The following is a 17,717-nucleotide window of genomic DNA, read 5'->3' as shown; positions in this document are numbered from 1 at the left end:
CATTATTAAAATGGCCTCTCCAGCTGGGGCTGGATGTCAGGATTGCTTTCCAACAGGAGAAATGTGAGGGGTGGGAACTATTTGTCCCCAAAATGGGCCTCTAAGAAGCACCCATGGAAGTCTGAGGCTGTAGCCCTAGGCTCCCTCTATAGTCAATGGAGAGAAATAAACATCTTGCTATGATTCATGTTATCCTGAGATAGGTGTCTGAGATAGGTCAGATGAATTGCTCCCCGGAGATGCCGATTGCTCTCCACTGACTACAAAGGGAGCCTGGGGTGACTCGCTCAGACTTCGACATCTAACTCTGGGAGATGAGATCAGGCCTAGCAGGGAGCCTGGGGAGCGATGCTGTTATGACACAGCAAGAAAAAAATATGTTGGAGACTCGTGTCTCCGAGGGATTATAACTGAATTGAAAAGTCTGGTTCCATTCTTGCCTAATCTGGGGGGAAAACTCAGGTGGATTTCACCAGACGTGAGATAAGAGTTCTCATCCACAATGGTGAAGAGTCAACCCTCCAACACAGCTTTGTTTGGGCTTTCTCGAGAGAAAGAATACATGGGGCTTATCCCCAATATATCTGGAGTCCAAAATAAACCAAACTTCACAAATCAGCCTGGCGGCAAAGATGACAGTGTCCAGCATTCCACAAGAAACTGGATGTGATTTGAATCCCACATCTCTCAGGAGTTAGACAGATGCCTGCTATGCCCTTCATGCAGTCCCTGGGAGCAAGAGTCTTCTCATCCAGAGCTGGTCTCCCTGGATTCCCTCAGTGATTGATGGAGAGATGTAGAAACGTCAGGGTGTGAATAATTTAATCCCAACTGTCTGGAATACATCAGAAGAATCATGCCCTGGAGGACCCCCACCACAGCTGGAACTACCTTGACCTGTCTCCCTGTCTGGCATAAAGGACCCAAAGTTTTGCTGACCCACTGCTCTTCTGCAGGCTCAGGTTTTAACTTTTTAGGAAGTCTAAGTAGCAAAGGAAATGGTCAGTGCTAGAAGAGAAAATAGAGGGGCTGGTTGTGAAGACCAGAGCAGTGGAGGTATGTAAAGAGGAGGCTGTCTATCTCTTGGTGATATATCAAGGTAAAATGTCCTTTGGGAAGAGATGTTGCAGTCAAATTCAGATTTTGGTTTCATTCCAGAAGTCTCGAGGGGAAATTCTCCAGTCTGGAGCATGCAAGAAGCCTGCTTGGATAATGACAGTCACATCAGGCTGTGATCATTGAGCATTGTGTGCTCTGCTGTGGGAAGGAATGAGGCCCTGGAGATCCAGGGATTTCGGGTCTGTGCTGTTAGTGCTGCCCCTCTGCACTGCCAAGGGGCCTTCAAAGGGATTATTTGGGGTCACTCCCTGAAGGACACTCTGCCATGTCTGCAGGACAGTGGCATCTGCAGGAACGTGGCGAGGGAAGGAAATTTTTAGCCTCAGTCTGGGTAAGATGACAGGGAGATCCCATCCCATCCCATCCCATCCCATCCCATCCCATCCCATCCCATCCCATCCCATCCCATCCCATCCCATCCCATCCCATCCCACCCCATCCCATCCCACCCCACCTCGATTTGAGATGGAAGTGCTGGAAGGCAAAACCTCCCCAGTTAAACAACACAGCAATCCAGCAGCCTTAAATACTCCACATTTCACCCCACGCTCAGCCTGGTGGCTGCCCAAACAGGAGCTGCACAGAGAGGACATGGCTTAGCTGGGCCCAGACAGGATTAACCCCGAGGGACACGAGCAGTGGCTCACTCCACCGCCGCCCTGACTCTCGACATTCCCCTTGCAGCGGGGTCGGCGGCTCAACCATTATTTCCGGAATGAATTTATGCCTCCCAGGCCTTGCTCACCCATCAGGCTCTCATTTGTCCAGTGGGGAAGTTTGATGTATGTCCTGGCAGGGCACATCCGATGGGTGCAGAGCCACGGGACACCCCCAGCCCGGCTCGTTCCCATCCCCTCGTGCACCCAAGGCACGGAAAAAGGGCAGGAACGGCTTCCCAAGGCTGCACACGAGTGCTAAAGTCTAATAAACAAGCCCCGCCGGCCGAAGCTGAAAGAATCCGAGCCCTCTCCAACAAAGCATTTAATCCAGTTTGGCGTAACCTTTGACATTATTAGGGATCGCAGTGACCCTAATCCAATCAGATTGATTAACTAAAGCGGAGACCCCATAAGCAGACCCCCCTCTGGCCTCTGCTATTTAGTCCTGACCAAACAGTGGGAGAGACGTGCCGTATTTACACCACAATGGGTCGGCGCTGAGAACCTGTTTCATTACAGAGAGACTTAAACTCCCATTACTCCATCAATGTATCATTCTTCAATAGTTCATTAAAAGCTGCTCCTCCACAATAACTATTAACCATTTCTCAGCCCAGCTGGCAGGTTTAAAGCCCCGGCCAGTCTTTAGCAGAAGGAGGTGGGAGTGAGTGAAAGAAATAGATAGACAAGGGCTCCCTTTTTAAATTTAAACGAACAGCGGGCTTAAATAGTTGGAGGTAATTTACTTTTATTGAATGGGGGAGAGGAGAGAGAGGAAACTTTTATTTTGACTTAATTATGTGCTGAGGTCCTTTAAAGAGACAGGGCCATGATAAGCTTTTATTGTATTGCTTCTCTTGAGATTGGTTCATATTTCTGCCCAGAGGAGTTTCAAAGAGAGCTCACGAGGCATGGAGAGACTCTAAACTCACAACTTAAGCATGAACAGCCTCTTCAGTCCACAAAAGCTAAAATAAAGGCAAAAGGCACAATTCTCAACACATGGCACTTCAGCTGGAGAGGGAAAATGCCTGTCAGGCTGCGCTGTTCACTTTCTGCTGTCAGTGGTGGGGTGTCCTTCTCCTACCTCCTCCAAAGTTTTATCCTGCATATTTTTAGGGGCAACTCAAAAATCTTCCCTTCTCCTCGGTAAACTGAGAGATGCAACAACTGCATTAAAAACTGCCAGGCCTCTCAGGCAAGTGGCTGAGCATGAGCTGTGGCTCAGGTGTCACTTCAGGCCATGTGGCCATTGCTATGTTTTTCTCCACTTTGTAAAATACAGGTGAAGAAACAAATAACAATATTTTTCCTTTTGATATAACTGCTGGAAAAATTCAAGTGAGAGGTTCTTTCTACTGTCCAGCAGTTGAGATCTGAGCTTCTTGGAGACTAGAAATGAGTTGTAGAGTCTTTATATCAGAAATGATAAGCAGATTAAGTTTAGGTAGAGAGAAAGATCAGACTAAATTTTTCCCCATACAGGAATCCTGTTTTTTTGCATTCCCTGTAGTCCAAACTGACCAAAACTCTCATTTCCTGAGGATTTGCAAGGAAGACCCGACAGTGGCACCTGTCTGAATGTTTCTCCATGAAGCTGCACACCTGCCCATACACTCCCAAGACCACAGAGGAGGAGAAAAGCCCTGTTCCACAGCCCTGACCCCAAAGCTCATCTCATTGCACCCCTGCCATGGGCAGGGACACATTCCACAGGCAGGGACACCTTCCACTTTCCCAGGTTGCTCCAAGCCCCTCCAGCCTGGCCTTGGACAATCCCAGGGATAGAAAGTCCACAATTCTCTGGATAATGGAATAGGGAAGGTTTATTACACAGCAAACCAGAGTAGTCAAATAGGGTGGGATGGGGCATTTCTGCTCTTCTTCTGCCCTGGGAGAGCAAGAGGGATTTAGGCTCAAGCCTGTCAAGTGTTGCCTTCAATTGCAGCAGGACAGGATTCCCTGGACATCACCATTCCCTGGTAGCTGAGCCCATCAGTGCCATTCCTGTTTAATGTTTGATTCATTACAAAATCCCAGAACTGTTAGGGTTGGAAGGGACCTCTGGACATTAGGCCTGGCTAAAAAAAAAAAAAAAAAAGCATAAATATAGCTAAAACATGTGGGATCTTTTTCCATAAAAAGGCTGATGTGGAAAAAGAGTCTGGTTTTAGATGAGATATCAGAACATGGCTCTTAACAGGACCAGAGTCTGGTGACAGTTTGGCACTGCTGAATCACAGCTCAAGCCTAGCCCTGAATGAGCAATGAGGTACCACAGCAGCAAGGGCAGCCCAGACAGCAAGGCAGCCTCAGTGAGATTTGGGCCTGGAAAGGATTTCCTGGAGGCATTAAAATCAGTCCTTTTCAGTGAAAGGAGTGCAGATACTCTGTGAGGTAAAAAGGAGATGCTTGAGCCTTGTGCTGAGTGAGGATGGGGTCCCCACTGAGCTGCACTCAGATCCTGGGTGACTTAAAATCCAAGCTGCAAAACAGATTTTTGCTTCCTTGCTTTCTCTCTCTCCTTTTCCCCCTTCTCTCTTGCTGGGTAGGAGCTCAAGTATGTTCCTACCCTGGGGGATCTGCCGCACAAGAATGCGACTGAGCTGTTTTTTTTTTCACCCCCCCCCCCTCCTGCTGTAGGTGAAGCAAAACTGAAGGGTGGTTTGATTCTCCCTCAAGGAACAACATTCTTCAGTTATGAAATCGTCCCAGTCTCCTCTCCCTCCCTGAGCCTGGCTACTGAAAACCTCCAGTCTGGAGAAGGGACCTTTTGTGCTGGCACTGCTGGGAGATAAAAGAATTTGGGAGATTGTGGGATGGGGGTTCCTGCAGTCAGCAGGGAGGTGAGGGGCAATTTATCCACAAGGATAATTGCTACAGGACATGTGGGGTGTCTAATCCCAGGCTGTCTGGGAGCACAGACAGGTCGTGGACTACCCATCCCTGGAAATCCTCAAGGACAGGTTGGACAGGGCTTGGAGAAATGTGGGCTAATGGAAGAAAATGCCCAAATCTGTTCTGAATAATGCAGCAGGGGGAAAAACTAAAAATGAGCAGATAGGAAGCACTGCAGAACACACCCCAAGGTGAGTATAGATCAATTATATACACCTGAAACTATTCCAGATGCTCCCTTCTGAAGGAAGGAAGGAAGGAAGGAAGGAAGGAAGGAAGGAAGGAAGGAAGGAAGGAAGGAGATAAAACTTATCCCAGATGTAGTTACACCAGGAGGACCAGGCTGTATTTTAAAAGACACACAAGGGCAAAGAAGGATAAAGGAGTTCTCAACCAAATTATAAGGGAAAAGACTGGATACTCAGGCTTAGCTTAGGACTTAAATCTCACAAGATTCAACAACCTAGGGCAGAACATTTCTAAGAGTTCCCACTTCTTTCAGGGGTGCAGGAACAGTTGTCTGAATTTGCACCCTGTCCTATTTTACTGTGTCCACAACCAAGGAAAGCAGAAGCATTAATTGATGGTGATTTCCCCAGGCCTTTGATCTTCATTGTATTTCATAAAAGTATCAAAACTGATGTTGTCTGGTTAGTCCAATCCCTAGGAACCATCCCCAAGAGCCCATCATTTCCCCTCTGCCATCATCTAGAGAGCTGAAATTACAGCATGGGGGCAGAAAAGGGGCCAGGTCCAGCTTGACCACTGCAAACACAATAATTCTCTGTGTTCCTTCCCAGGGGTGTAGGGCCATGGGATAATTTGTGCTGAAAGGGACTCGGGGACACCTCTCAGTCCAACCTCCTGCTCCCAGCTGGAACTGAGATAACCCCACTCTTTTATCCAGCTCAAGTCCTGTCTCCTGCAGGACATTTTACTGGACATTTTTTCAGAAGGGAATGAGTTCACAGGAGCTTCCTCAAGATCCCTGCTGCCACTCCACCACGGACATTCACCTTCCCAACCCTGTAGCTCCTCACTCACCTTTATCCAGCACGGGCCCAAAGATGGCCAAGCTGTCATTGACAGTTGTGCAGTTCCACCTTCTCCCTCGAAACTGGTGCTGGCATTCCTGGATGCCAATCTTTACACCCTCTGCCACGCTGGGCATGATCTCCACGTAGTTCCGACAGAAGCGCAGCTGCTTGGGCACCAGGCCCGGGATGCTCCCGCAGAGGATGGGCTGAGTGCCCAGGGAGGAATACTGGTGACCAATTGCCAAGGACCTGGGCAAAAAGAAAACGGGGGAAAAGAGATGCTGTCAGGCTGGATTTCACCTTTGTATTTGGTTCAGAAGAATAGGGACAGAAAATCAGCGTCTTTGGTTCCTCTGCATTCCCCCTCACCAGAAAACATCATTTTCATTGTCATCCTTCCTCAAAACGTCTCCTGAAGTTCCCTAAAGGCTCAGCAAGGCAAAAAAACTCTGCTTTTAATATCTTCCTTCCCTTTTCTTTATCCTCCCAAAGCCTTAATCCATCATTGTGCTGTGAAATGTATCCTTCCTTCCTTCCTTCCTTCCTTCCTTCCTTCCTTCCTTCCTTCCTTCCTTCCTTCCTTCCTTCCTTCCTTCCTTCCTTCCTTCCTTCCTTCCTTCCTTCCTTCCTTCCTTCCTTCCTTCCTTCCTTCCTTCCTTCCTTCCTTCCTTCCTTCCTTCCTTCCTTCCTTCCTTCCTTCCTTCCTTCCTTCCTTCCTTCCTTCCTTCCTTCCTTCCTTCCTTCCTTCCTTCCTTCCTTCCTTCCTTCCTTCCTTCCTTCCTTCCTTCCTTCCTTCCTTCCTTCCTTCCTTCCATTTCCTTTTCACCCAGGGGGTCAAACATGTATTTCTTTCTTTGAGACCCAAGCACACCTCTGGAAGATGTTTTAGAGGAAATTTTGGCAGCTGAGGAAGCCCAGTCAAAAGCACTTTTAGAGCTACCCAAAGGAATAACTCCAGCAGCAGAAACCATCAAGCTCCCAGGCTTTGGAAAGGCAACACCAAGAATTTGGGAAGGGGAACAGCATCATTCTGTGGGGCTTTGGTTAAAGTGAGGGGAGTGAAATTAAAGCCAAACCAAAACAACAATCAAAAACCAATCCCAATTAAACTTGAGTGCAAACTCTGTGCTCAGCCCAGTGGAAGCCTTGAAAGGAGTGTCCATGAACTTTTATGTTGGTGAAGCCTTGGAGAAAAACAAGTCAGCTCTGCAGGGAGATCAGCAGATATGCAGCTAATTAGATAGATTTTAAAAGTGTTTTTTACTGTTGCTTCTAATAATAACCTTGATTGCTAAAACTGAAGGGATTTTTAGAGTATAATTTCCTTTTCTTCTAATTAAATCTCTTGATTGTCTTTTCTGCCCTGAATTAATGACAAAGAGGAACCTGCCTGGGCAGTGTGTATTTCTGTTTACATTCATTTTTTGCTGTGTGGTTTTCATTTGGGAACAGCCTGGTGTGTTTGAATTACCAGCAGGGCTGTCAGGGAATAAAGCTTCACTCTCTTGTGCTCTGACTTAAAAAATAACACAGGAATTCTATCATTGCTGAAGTCCAGAAGAAAATTGGCTTGAGTTTAGCAGTTTTCTAGGCTGGGATAAAAATTATTTTAAAGTGACTGTTTTAAAGAGAAGGGTCCTTGCAGCCAATTAACTCCTGTCTTGGAGGAGAGGAGCAGGTCCTGGTCAAGAGGGGACAGAAGTGAGAAGAAGGTGGCCATTGACATGGGCAGGAGCCACATCTCCAGGGCTTTGCTAGCTGCACACTAAGCTTCACAAATCCATCCTTTCCAGGCACATAAGGACATCCATTTCTGGATCCCAAATGGCTCCAGGTAGGAGTTTAGAGCCAGGATAATCAGCTCAGTCAAGAATGTGCCTTCCAGTAGATGAACTATAGATGGACAAGGGGGAAGGTGTGGAAGGTGTGGAAAAGCAAAGGATTTCCAGCTGATTTCCCAAACTTAGATGCCTCTTTCCAGCCCTGCTGAACTTCTGGGAGATGATGAATCTCAGCATTAGAGGATAATTCATCCTACCCCAGGGAAGGAAGCTGAGACAAATGGCATGAACTTCCCTCCAGAAATGCCCCTTTTTTTCCCCCATTTCATTAAACGAGAGGGAGGCAGATCACCCTGACCCAAAATTGTGTCCCTGTCACCCACATTGCAATGCTTGTGACAGGGCTGTCTCCAGCTGATCTGCTCACCCCAGGGCTGCTTTTGCAATCAGTCAGTGGAGAGGAGCAGACATTGCCATGCCACAATTCCCCTGCCCAGGTGAGCTGTGTGCTTTGGGCTGGGGTGAATCATGGCCTTGCCCCTGCTGGCTGTGCTGGCGAGACTCAAAGCCCCTGGGTGACTGTGGAGTGGGGCATGTCTGCACCCTGGAAGTGTCCTGGTGAATCATGCCATCATCCCTGACAATGAGGATGGATGAGTTCCTTGAAACAGTCCCACCCAGGAAACTCCAGCCCTGTGTTGAAGGCCATGCAGAGAGCTCAGCTGGAGGGAGGAGACAAGTTGTTCCTGCAGGAGCCCATAGGAGAAAACTGAGGAAAGGACACATTAAACTCATTTTCCTTATCTCAGTGGCCAGAAATGGGGGGTTTTTTGAGCTTTAGATTAATTCAGGGTACACAACTGGCAGGAAGCCATCTGTGAAATGGAGCCCATGCCAAGTGTATATTTTTATTTCACTATTAAATATTATACAAAACACTGGACCACAATTTATGGACTAAAGACCTTCTAAAGCACTGTTCCAGGCTTCAGAAGACTTGTTGAGTGTGTGTATTGCCTCTATCACCTTGCTGAGAACAGAGTTTTAGGGTGCCACATACCCAAAACTCAATCCATGGAATCATTCCAAGACTGGGACTTAGGAGGTATTCACAGCTTTAGGAGTGGGAGATGGGTGGTCCTATCTCTGTGAACCATGTGGAGAGAAGCCTTCATTGAATTCTCTGGGGAAGGACATGAATTTAGTTGTTCCAACTCATCCTCCATGCATGGACTACAGAGAATCCAAAATGTGGATATTTTTTGGTGTCTGAATTTAACTTTGGTGGGAACATCTGTAGAGTTTGTTTCCACATCAACTGCAGTGACCAACATCCTTCCCAAAGCTTTCCAAAATCTCTTACCCAGTTCCCAACAAAGACAAAACATCCACTGAGTTACCATCTACCACCATCAACCACCTTCATCCACCACGTTGTGAAGCCAGAAGGACTTTTTTGAGCTATTTCAGTAGGACCCTGATGAAGTTTAAGATTCCAACCTCATAGACTTTAATTATATGAACAGCCAAACTCAAGCCTGTCTCTGGAGGGTTTTTTTGGTGGTTACTACAGTGGTAGAATGAAAACACCAGTCATAGGAAGAGGAGTTCATAGGTTGGTGCCCTCAACTATTCGTTTCCGTTGCTGGGAAGATCATCTAAGATTGAAAAATTAAAAAAACCAAAACATGTAGAACTACCTCTAATTGCTTTTTCACACTGCTCCCTGCTCAATACAGCAGGGAAACAGTCACACCTCACTTTGATCTGTGTTACAGTCTGGAAAGTTTAATCTGCAAAAGACAATCTCCAGCAGGAGCCTTGTTCTCAAGGTGTCATCAGGCCCTGAGACAGTGCAATGCAAATTTGGCATTTCTTGGGCAGTGTGGAGTCACTTGACTTCCAGCTGAAGGTGCAAGGTGGAATCTCAAAACATCTCCTCATGAGCAGTGGCTCTGCTGTTAAACAGAGCTGAGCAGAGTCCTCCTCCTCCTCCTCCTCCTCCTCCTCCTCCTCCTCCTCCTCCTCCTGGCTCACTCACAGCTTCTGGAGTGTGATAACATCTCCCCGAGCACCCTCTTTTGGTTTCTACTTTGCTTCCAGGTGTAAACACTTTCTCCCTCTCTAAAGTCAATTTATCTTTAGGAGAACCCAGTTCTTTCAGCTCCCTGTCATTATTATTGATCATCAGGTGGGAACCCTATGAACCTTCCAGCCTTCTTCTCCACCCAGAAAAACCCAACAACAACCCAACAACCAAACCTTTAGAAAAGATTGGGAAAGTCTATAAAGATCAGAATCTCATTTCGGTGTTGCTCAACTCTCTCGTAGCTCCCATCATTCATTTTTTTCTCTCACTGTTTCCAATGATCAAACCTGGCATTTGCATTTTTCCACTCTCCTGAGTTCTCCTCCCAAACGATCTCCTTCATGTGGGCAATTTTCAAAACGTGGTGTTGAGAAATGGGCCGAGTGTCATCTACTGTGGTCTAACCAGGCATCACCTTCAAATTCCCTAAGCACCAACACTTCCTGGATGCATTGACCCCAACCTCTCCTTTTCCTCTGGAGAATTCCTGAAGCTCTCAATTTTACAAACACACTCAGAACAGGCGCTGCTCAAGTCTGAACCAAGGGAAGGGGTCAAAGAGTTGTTCCTTTCAAACCAGTCAGGCTTTTCTTCCCACTAGCACAGGAGGAGCCATGAAAACACTGCTCTATATGTCCACAGCCAAAGTTCTTAGCTTATCTTTAAGCCTTGCATGCCCTGGAGTGTTTAATTCAACCTCCAGTGAGCATTTTTCTTTGCCAACACACCTAGAGAGCTCTTCATTTCCCTTATCTCAATCTATCTGCTCCTTCAGCAGAGCCGTTGTAAATAAGTACCTGGCCACCTTCTTAATAAATTACATGTACCCTCCCTCTTGGAATGGACACCCCAGCCAGGTTAGGAGGGAGAAATATGCAGGAAATACCTGCTCAGAGCTTTTTTTTTCCAGAAAGAGAGAAGGTTTCAGCTCTGGATGACCTCGTTGTACAGCACCACTCTACTGACTTTTCAAGGTCACCACCTTCTCAGTGTGTCAAAAGCCCTTGACACATCAGGAGCAGCATGTGGAGACTCCTACACCTGCTGCTTCTCCCTGAATCCTGTCATTCCTGAGCTTTGCAGGAGCTTTGTTTTGCTATTCATCTTGGAGAGGCCTTTGGAGAGTTTCCTCCAGGGACATCCTTCTGGGCTCCCGGACACAGGGGAAATAACTTCATTTATTAATGCTGAACACCAAGGGTGCAACTTGCCAAATGACCCAGGATAAGACCCTGAGTGCACTTAAATCCCACCAAATGCTAAGAACTGAGCACCAGGAGTGACTTTGCTCCTTTTGTCCAGCTGGTGAAGTTGTTAAATCAAAGGATGCCCATCTGCTCATAATAGAGGGGATTTATGTTCTCTTGTAGATGCCTTAAGTGCTTCTCCCTTTGCAGGGAACCCCCTAACAGCAATATGCCACACTTCCTCCAAATCCTTTCTTATAATCCATCCAGTTTTCCAGAGGTTCAGCTCAACGTCTGCTCCTTTCCAAATCTTTTTTGCCTCTCTGTGGTGACACATCCCTTAGAAGAATCCCAGCCATGCAATGAAAGAGGGGACAAATTGTGTGAGGTGGTTTGTCTCTAAAGATGTATTTTCACAATACACCTGTGGTATTATGATCCTAAAATATTGAAGTTGAGAAGATGGCTGGAGAGGTGTCCATAGGTTGTGAAAAGCTGTAAGGAAAACCCCTCGAGGGCTGTCTCACATCTCCTGCCACCAGAGGAGCTCACAGGGAAGCAGGTGATGAGTGGGCAGCCCCTGCTCCATCCTACAGCACCCCAAATAGACCCTCTCATGTCTCACCTCTCACCAAAATCCTTCAAATCGACCAGCATGAAATCCATGCATCTGAGGCTGCCTAAAACCACTTTTTTAAAAAACTGAGCAGCTGGAAGGCTGTGAAGGTTCCAAAAACAGAGGCTGCCATGAATGGCTAATGGCACCGAATGTCAAGAGGCTCCTGGGGCAGGATCTGTGACCAATTCCCACAAACCCTCACCCCACAGGGCTGACACAAGACAGATGAAGTGTGGTGTCCATCTAACACGGACACCTGGAAGCTGGGGAGGATATCCCAGGGGTAGAGATCAGGAACAGGAGGTGGAGTTGACCCTACTGTGACTTTTCTGCTCTGGACACACAAATGTTCATGAGACTCTTGTGTAGACACACAGGAAGGACATGGACCTGCTGGAGTGAGCCCAAAGAACAGCCAGAAAGTTGATTTGAGGGATGGAGCATCATTCCTGTAAGGAAAGGCTGAAAGAATTGTATTTGTTCAGCTTGGAAAAGAGAAGACTTTCAGGGTGTCATTATTGTGGCCTTCTTGGAGCCACAAGAAGGATGGAGAGAGACAATTTACGAGAGCCTGGAGTGACAGGACAAGGGGGAATGGCTTCAAACTGCCAGAGGGCAGGACTGGATGGGATATTGGGATGGAATTGTTCCCTGTGAGAGTGGGGAGCCCTGGCACAGGGTGCCCAGAGCAGCTGTGGCTGCCCCTGGATCCCTGGAAATGTCCAAGGCCAGGATGGACATTGGGGCTTGGAGCAGCCTGGGATGGTGGGAGGTGTCCCTGGCCATGGAAGTAGAACTGGATGATCTTTAAGCCTCCAGCTCAGGCCATTCTATGGTTTCATGATTCTATGATTTGAACCACCAGAGGCCAGGCAGGTGGACAGGCAGAAAAACTTCTAATTCCACATTCAATGAATGGCCTGATTTTTCACAGGAAATAACCAATATTCCAGCATATGCTGTGATTTTTCTCTCTGTTTTACTATGAAAACAAAACCTAGAGAAATTTTAGAATGAAAAGAAGTAGAACTTGTCACACCCTATTATTTTAAATGGAAAAAGAAATTGTTCAGCTCACTAATGTCCCTCCTGCATCAGAGTGGTTTTCTTCTATGACATTAAAACTATCCCAAACCCAAGCAACTACAAAATGTGGACAGTAACAAAAATTTTAATTGATGTTTTAGTTGAAAACTTGGAAACCACCTTAACACAGATCAGCAAAATGATAGGTTTGGCTCTAGAAGCCATGAATCAAGTAACTGATTCTAGTGAAAGATATTTTTCCAGTTTGGGGGTTGTTTGTTGTTTTGCATGGACCAGTAATAATCAAGCTTAGGCCTAAGCAGTCTGATTACAGAAGTGTCATACTTTAATTCAGAAATTAGGAGTCTCTGCAACATTCATTGCAGTGGGGTCTTCAATATTTGGCCCTGGGCATCTCGCTATCAAGACTAAAACATTCCAAAGAGGTTCACAAAAAGAAATCTAAGCCTGTTAGACAACTCAAATTCACTGTGCAGGTGCCTGTCCTCCCAGACTTTTATTTTTTCTATCAGCCTGGAAAAGAAAAAAATCTGCAACCTACTGGGTTAACTGTTTTTGTTGGATACCTGCTCATCTCCAAGTACAGCACAAGGGCTATATTTAAATCCTTTTTTCTCCTCTAACCCCGAGAGCATGCACATAATTTTGTGGCCGAGTCCAATCCTGCAAACACACAGGCACGGAGGTGACTTTTCTCCCATAATAATTCCCTCACCCTTGCCCTGTATTAATAACAACGATGGTGATGGTGATGAGGCAGCAGCATTGTGTTTCTCCAGCACCTTTCATCAGAGGATCACTGAGCGTGGGACTCACCTCACCCGACTTTGACCATTTAAAAGTTGGGAATCTCGGCCAAGCTCGCTGTCTACTGGAGTCCGTGGAGCAAGATCAGCATCTCCAGAGGGCAACTCTGCCCATGCTGGGAGAGATGCCTCAGATAGGTGGGCTGAATCACTGCAGATGCCCAGGAGGCAGCACTGGCTGTGCAAAAATGAGAAGCATAAACTGGACACCTTTTTTTCCCAAGCTAAATTCCCAGGAATTTCGGGAATTTTGCCCTTTTTTTTTTTTTTTTTTTTTTTTTTTTTTTTTTTTTTTTTTTGCAGACTCTTGGAGGGCTGGAAGAGGAGGCCAAGGAAAGTCTTTGCTATCTCTAAGGTGACCACGACAGCTTATTTGGAGTCGTTTGAGGATGGATTTGAAAAATAATAAGCTCAATAGCAGCTTCAAGTGAGTGCTAAGAAAGCAAAATTCCCTGAGTTGAGGTTTGGCCAGGACAGCGAATTCCCACAGGAACTAAGGCACACCACAACACTCAGCACCTTCCACTCGAAGTGCAAGAGATGTTGCTTTGACTTTGTCTTCCCTTAGGATCTACAGAACAGAGGAGGAGAGAATACAAGTATTAACAACCCGGTTCCTTGGAAAAAGTCTTTGGAACTCTTTAATTACCCAAGGCAATTAACTCCTTTGCTACACATGTCATCTGAAAAACAACCCAGGCAGCAGAATAATGGCCCCTCAAACCATGTTTTCAAGCCTGGATCCAGGTCCCAGTGACCCTGGTGTTGCTCCCATACCACATCCTCCATCTGGGGCTTCTCCCTGGAGGTCTCCCCAGTTGAGATCTGCCTTCATCCAGCTCCATTTATCTCATAAAATGTGCCAGGATGGCAGTGCAGGGTTTTAGAGATGTATAAGCCTTAACATTTTAATCTGCCACCTACACTGCAGTTTATGAGTGCTGTAAATCTCGTGGTTATAATGAACTCATCTAATGATATTGCTGATGGATAAATTTACCTGGGACGAGGAACAACAGTTACTTGCAAATGAAAGGGGAGTAATTTAAAGTTTCATGTAAACACCTTTGCTGCCTTACTTCTGACTTCTCCCAGCCTAACCCCTCTCAGGGTTTCATGACAAATGGAAAGAATGTGTGTTTGTGAGGCAACGACTGGCTGGCCTGGAAAAGAACCTGCCTCCTTCTCCCCAGCACAATGCTTATATAACTTGGGCACTGGGATGAAGTTTTAGGTGAAAATAGCTCTAATTTTCTGGGTCAGGTGTGCTAAATTAGGGGAATGGAGGGAAGGGATAAAGCAACATATTAGGCAATGAAAAATGCCTACACAATGCAAAGATATTTAGACTCCTACTCTGAATTTCAATAATAATTAGGACTGTGGCTAGTCCTAATGCTCCCAGCTCCCCCCCACACCCCTAAAGCATCCCAAGTTGAACCTTTTTTAAATGATCAGCAATATAAAGTACATATTGTGGTTTCAAACCTCTCATTAAGGCTCATCCCCCTGCGCTGAGGTCTGGTCTGGGCTATGTCAGTGCTAAATACCTTGGAGGACTGGGCTCAAAGACCTCAGATCCCTGCAAAGATTGGATTTGGACTTCTAAATTGCTTAAGTGCTTAAGTGCTTGGGGGAATTTTATCCTGAAACTCCTCCGTGCTGAAGCCAATTTTTGAAATGAGAGCCACGGGTGGAAGGCGCCGTCATTTTGAGGTTGAGGTAAGAACAGCAGGATTTTCACTGTCCATTGCTCTAATAAAGCAAATTACTCACATTTCTCACCCTGCCCTTCAAGAAGGTGCTGTGAATATTGTGAATATGCATTGGGTAGTGCTGAGCACACACACAGACCCTCAGCTGTGCACACACACTCACACACACACACACACACACAGGTCTGCGAGTTCCTGCTCTGGCTTTCACTGAGTCATCAGGCTCACCAAATGTGTGAACTCACGCTATAATGTTCTCCCAGAAAAATAACAAATTGATTTCATTTTTACAGGCTACAGCATGCTGTATAATTGGAGACACTGCCTTGTCAACTCAGACCGGTCTGACCCGACCAGAGACATTGCTTACAGCTGTTTACGGAGCCATAAAGTTTCCTCCTCTTTGTTTTTCCTTCCTTTTGCTTTTGCACTCTCTCTCTCTCTTTTATTTTTTTTTTTTTACCTCTAATGAATCCTACAACTACTTTTTGTTCTGGTCATAAAATACTCCTAAGGAAAATGCAGGAAGCCTTGATTTAGAGAAGCATTTCAGCTACTGCCTCACTGGAATCAACAGGGCTTGAGCACATATTTAAAACTGAGCATGTGTTTAAGGACTGTTGTTGCACCCAGCCAGTCAATAAGGAACTTGTTATCACACTTGTATGTGTTTTTTATTTTTTTTTTAATTTTAATTATCGATACCAAATTAGAAGTTTGGATTGGGCAACCTCAGGGGTTGTTTCCTTTGCAGACCCACAGCACAGCTCCAGTTGCATTGGGAATTTTGCCACTTCTCATTGTCATTGTGTCCAAATCTTAAACACCTGAGGAAGGGCAAATTCCTACATTACTTTATCAACTTTATCAAACTGCCAGCTAACATTGGGCACAATTTTTTTACATTACAAAAAAACCCACCCTGAAATCTTCTGAGTTTGGCACATTTGCCAAGCACTCACAATAAGCTTAATTTTTTCTGACCAATGTAAAAATAACCGTTTTATGGAGGATGGATTTGCAAACAATTTCATTTTGTGTAAAAATATTTTACGTTTACCTTAAAATACTCAGAACCTCGAACATTAAGTGAAATGTTTTGATTTGTTGGAAAAAAAAGATTTCTGATCACATGCCTGATTTTGCTACCGTGAAAAAGTTGCTTCACTTTGAACTAATGAACTGAAAAAAAAAAAAAAATCCCCAACCCAAAAGGGCTTTTCATCTACTTGCACTATCCATCAAAATACCTTCTAAGTGCTTTGCAATAAATTATGGTTGTGCTTCCTTTCATATCATTCATTCATCATGGAATCTGCTCCTCCTTTGGTCTGAAATGTCACAATTCTCTCATTCAATGCCTCTGAAGGAGTCCAAGGACTGATCAACAGGGAATCAGCTGTTCCAGAGTCATAAACAGACATAAACACATCTTACACCTTCTTGGAGGACCATTTCTGTCACAGAGTGGACTAAGGGGAATATTTGTCTGGATCCTGGTCCTGCCATACGGGAAAGGAACATGAGAGCAGGTCAGGAAAGACAAATTTTCCTCCAGAAATACATTTCAGGTCTATATTCCAGCTTTTAGAAAAATGTGGAAAGCAGCAGAAGGCAGAGAGCTCCTTATCCTCTCCTTCCCTCTCTTTGGGAAGAGCTGCAGCAAAAATGACCTGGTATTAGACAATAAAAACTCACATGGAGGAAGGACATGAACAACATCAGAACCCAAACAGAAAACAACAATTTTTTAGCACTAAAACAGCAACAAGACTGCCGTGAAACCAAAGCTCAAACTTTTTTTACTGTTTCTAAAATTATTTTTTCTCAAATGAAAGTGCAATTTCTGCTGCAACAGAACAACAGGATTTTTTTTTTTTTTTTTTTTTTTTTTTGCGAAGAAACTGCTTTGCATGGGAAAAAATCCTCATGGCTCCTTGACATGTTTCAGCTAGATCTCAGTAAAATTAAAGAGGTACAGACTGATGAGTCGCTCAGAGGTACAGGAAAAATGCCAGTGGATGTCCTGGCATTTGTATACACCTCAAGAGAGAGAAAAATTCTCTCTCAGAGATCATCTCTCCCAACAGAAAGAATAACAACCGCAATAAAACCTGCTGTAGAGAAAGAAGGGAAAGGTTTAATTTGCTTTACAGCACTGACTTTTACCACTGTCTACAGATACCTCCTGTTTACTGAAATGGATGTGCTGGATCTCCTTCAGCCCAAAATTCATTTTGCTCTGAAGACAACAGGCAGGGAGATTTCAGCAATAAAGCAGAAATCATTTTCTTGGGCTGCTAAGCAAAATCCCTCCATTTGGCAACACTTCAACAGTGACAACGACCTGAAGTTAAGTCAAGGTTTTATAATCTGTTTTGGAGAAAGCAAGTCATGTATATGTATATGTATATTTATATATATTTAGGCTAGGTGTTACAAAGGAATTCTTCCCTGTGAGGGTGGGGAAGGGCTGGGATGGAATTCCCAGAGAAGCTGTGGCTGCCCCTGGATCCCTGGAAGTGTCCCAGGCCAGGTTGGACAGGGCTTGGGGCAGTCTGGGACAGTGGAAGGTGTCCCTGTCCATGGCAGGGGTGGAATGGGATGATTTTTAAGGTCCCTCCCAACCCAAACCATTCCATGATTTTATGACTCTCAAGTAAGACACCACCCACTCTCCAAATCTCTTGGGTGAAAAAAAAAAAGGGTGATTTATACAAAAGGTTCTTCCAGGCCTGGTCTGAATTCCAAAAGCACAGC

The 17,717-nt window shown here is 45.4% G+C and overlaps 1 protein-coding gene across 1 annotated transcript in view; it reads right to left on the bottom strand.

Moving 5' to 3' along the window:
• WNT3A (Wnt family member 3A) overlaps nt 1-17,717 on the bottom strand; it is an 84,674-nt gene that overhangs the window by 29,454 nt on the left and 37,503 nt on the right. Inside the window, exon 2 of the mRNA XM_014873657.2 lies at nt 5,721-5,962. Coding sequence (XP_014729143.1) covers nt 5,721-5,962 — 242 coding nt within the window. The remainder of the gene's footprint in view (nt 1-5,720; nt 5,963-17,717) is intronic.

Source organism: Sturnus vulgaris, chromosome 1 (genome assembly GCF_052056855.1).
Source record: "Sturnus vulgaris isolate bStuVul1 chromosome 1, bStuVul1.hap1, whole genome shotgun sequence".
NCBI classification, from domain to species: domain Eukaryota; kingdom Metazoa; phylum Chordata; class Aves; order Passeriformes; family Sturnidae; genus Sturnus; species Sturnus vulgaris.
The sequence above is the reverse complement of the archived record's forward strand: the minus strand, read 5'-3'. Positions and strand labels throughout refer to the sequence as shown.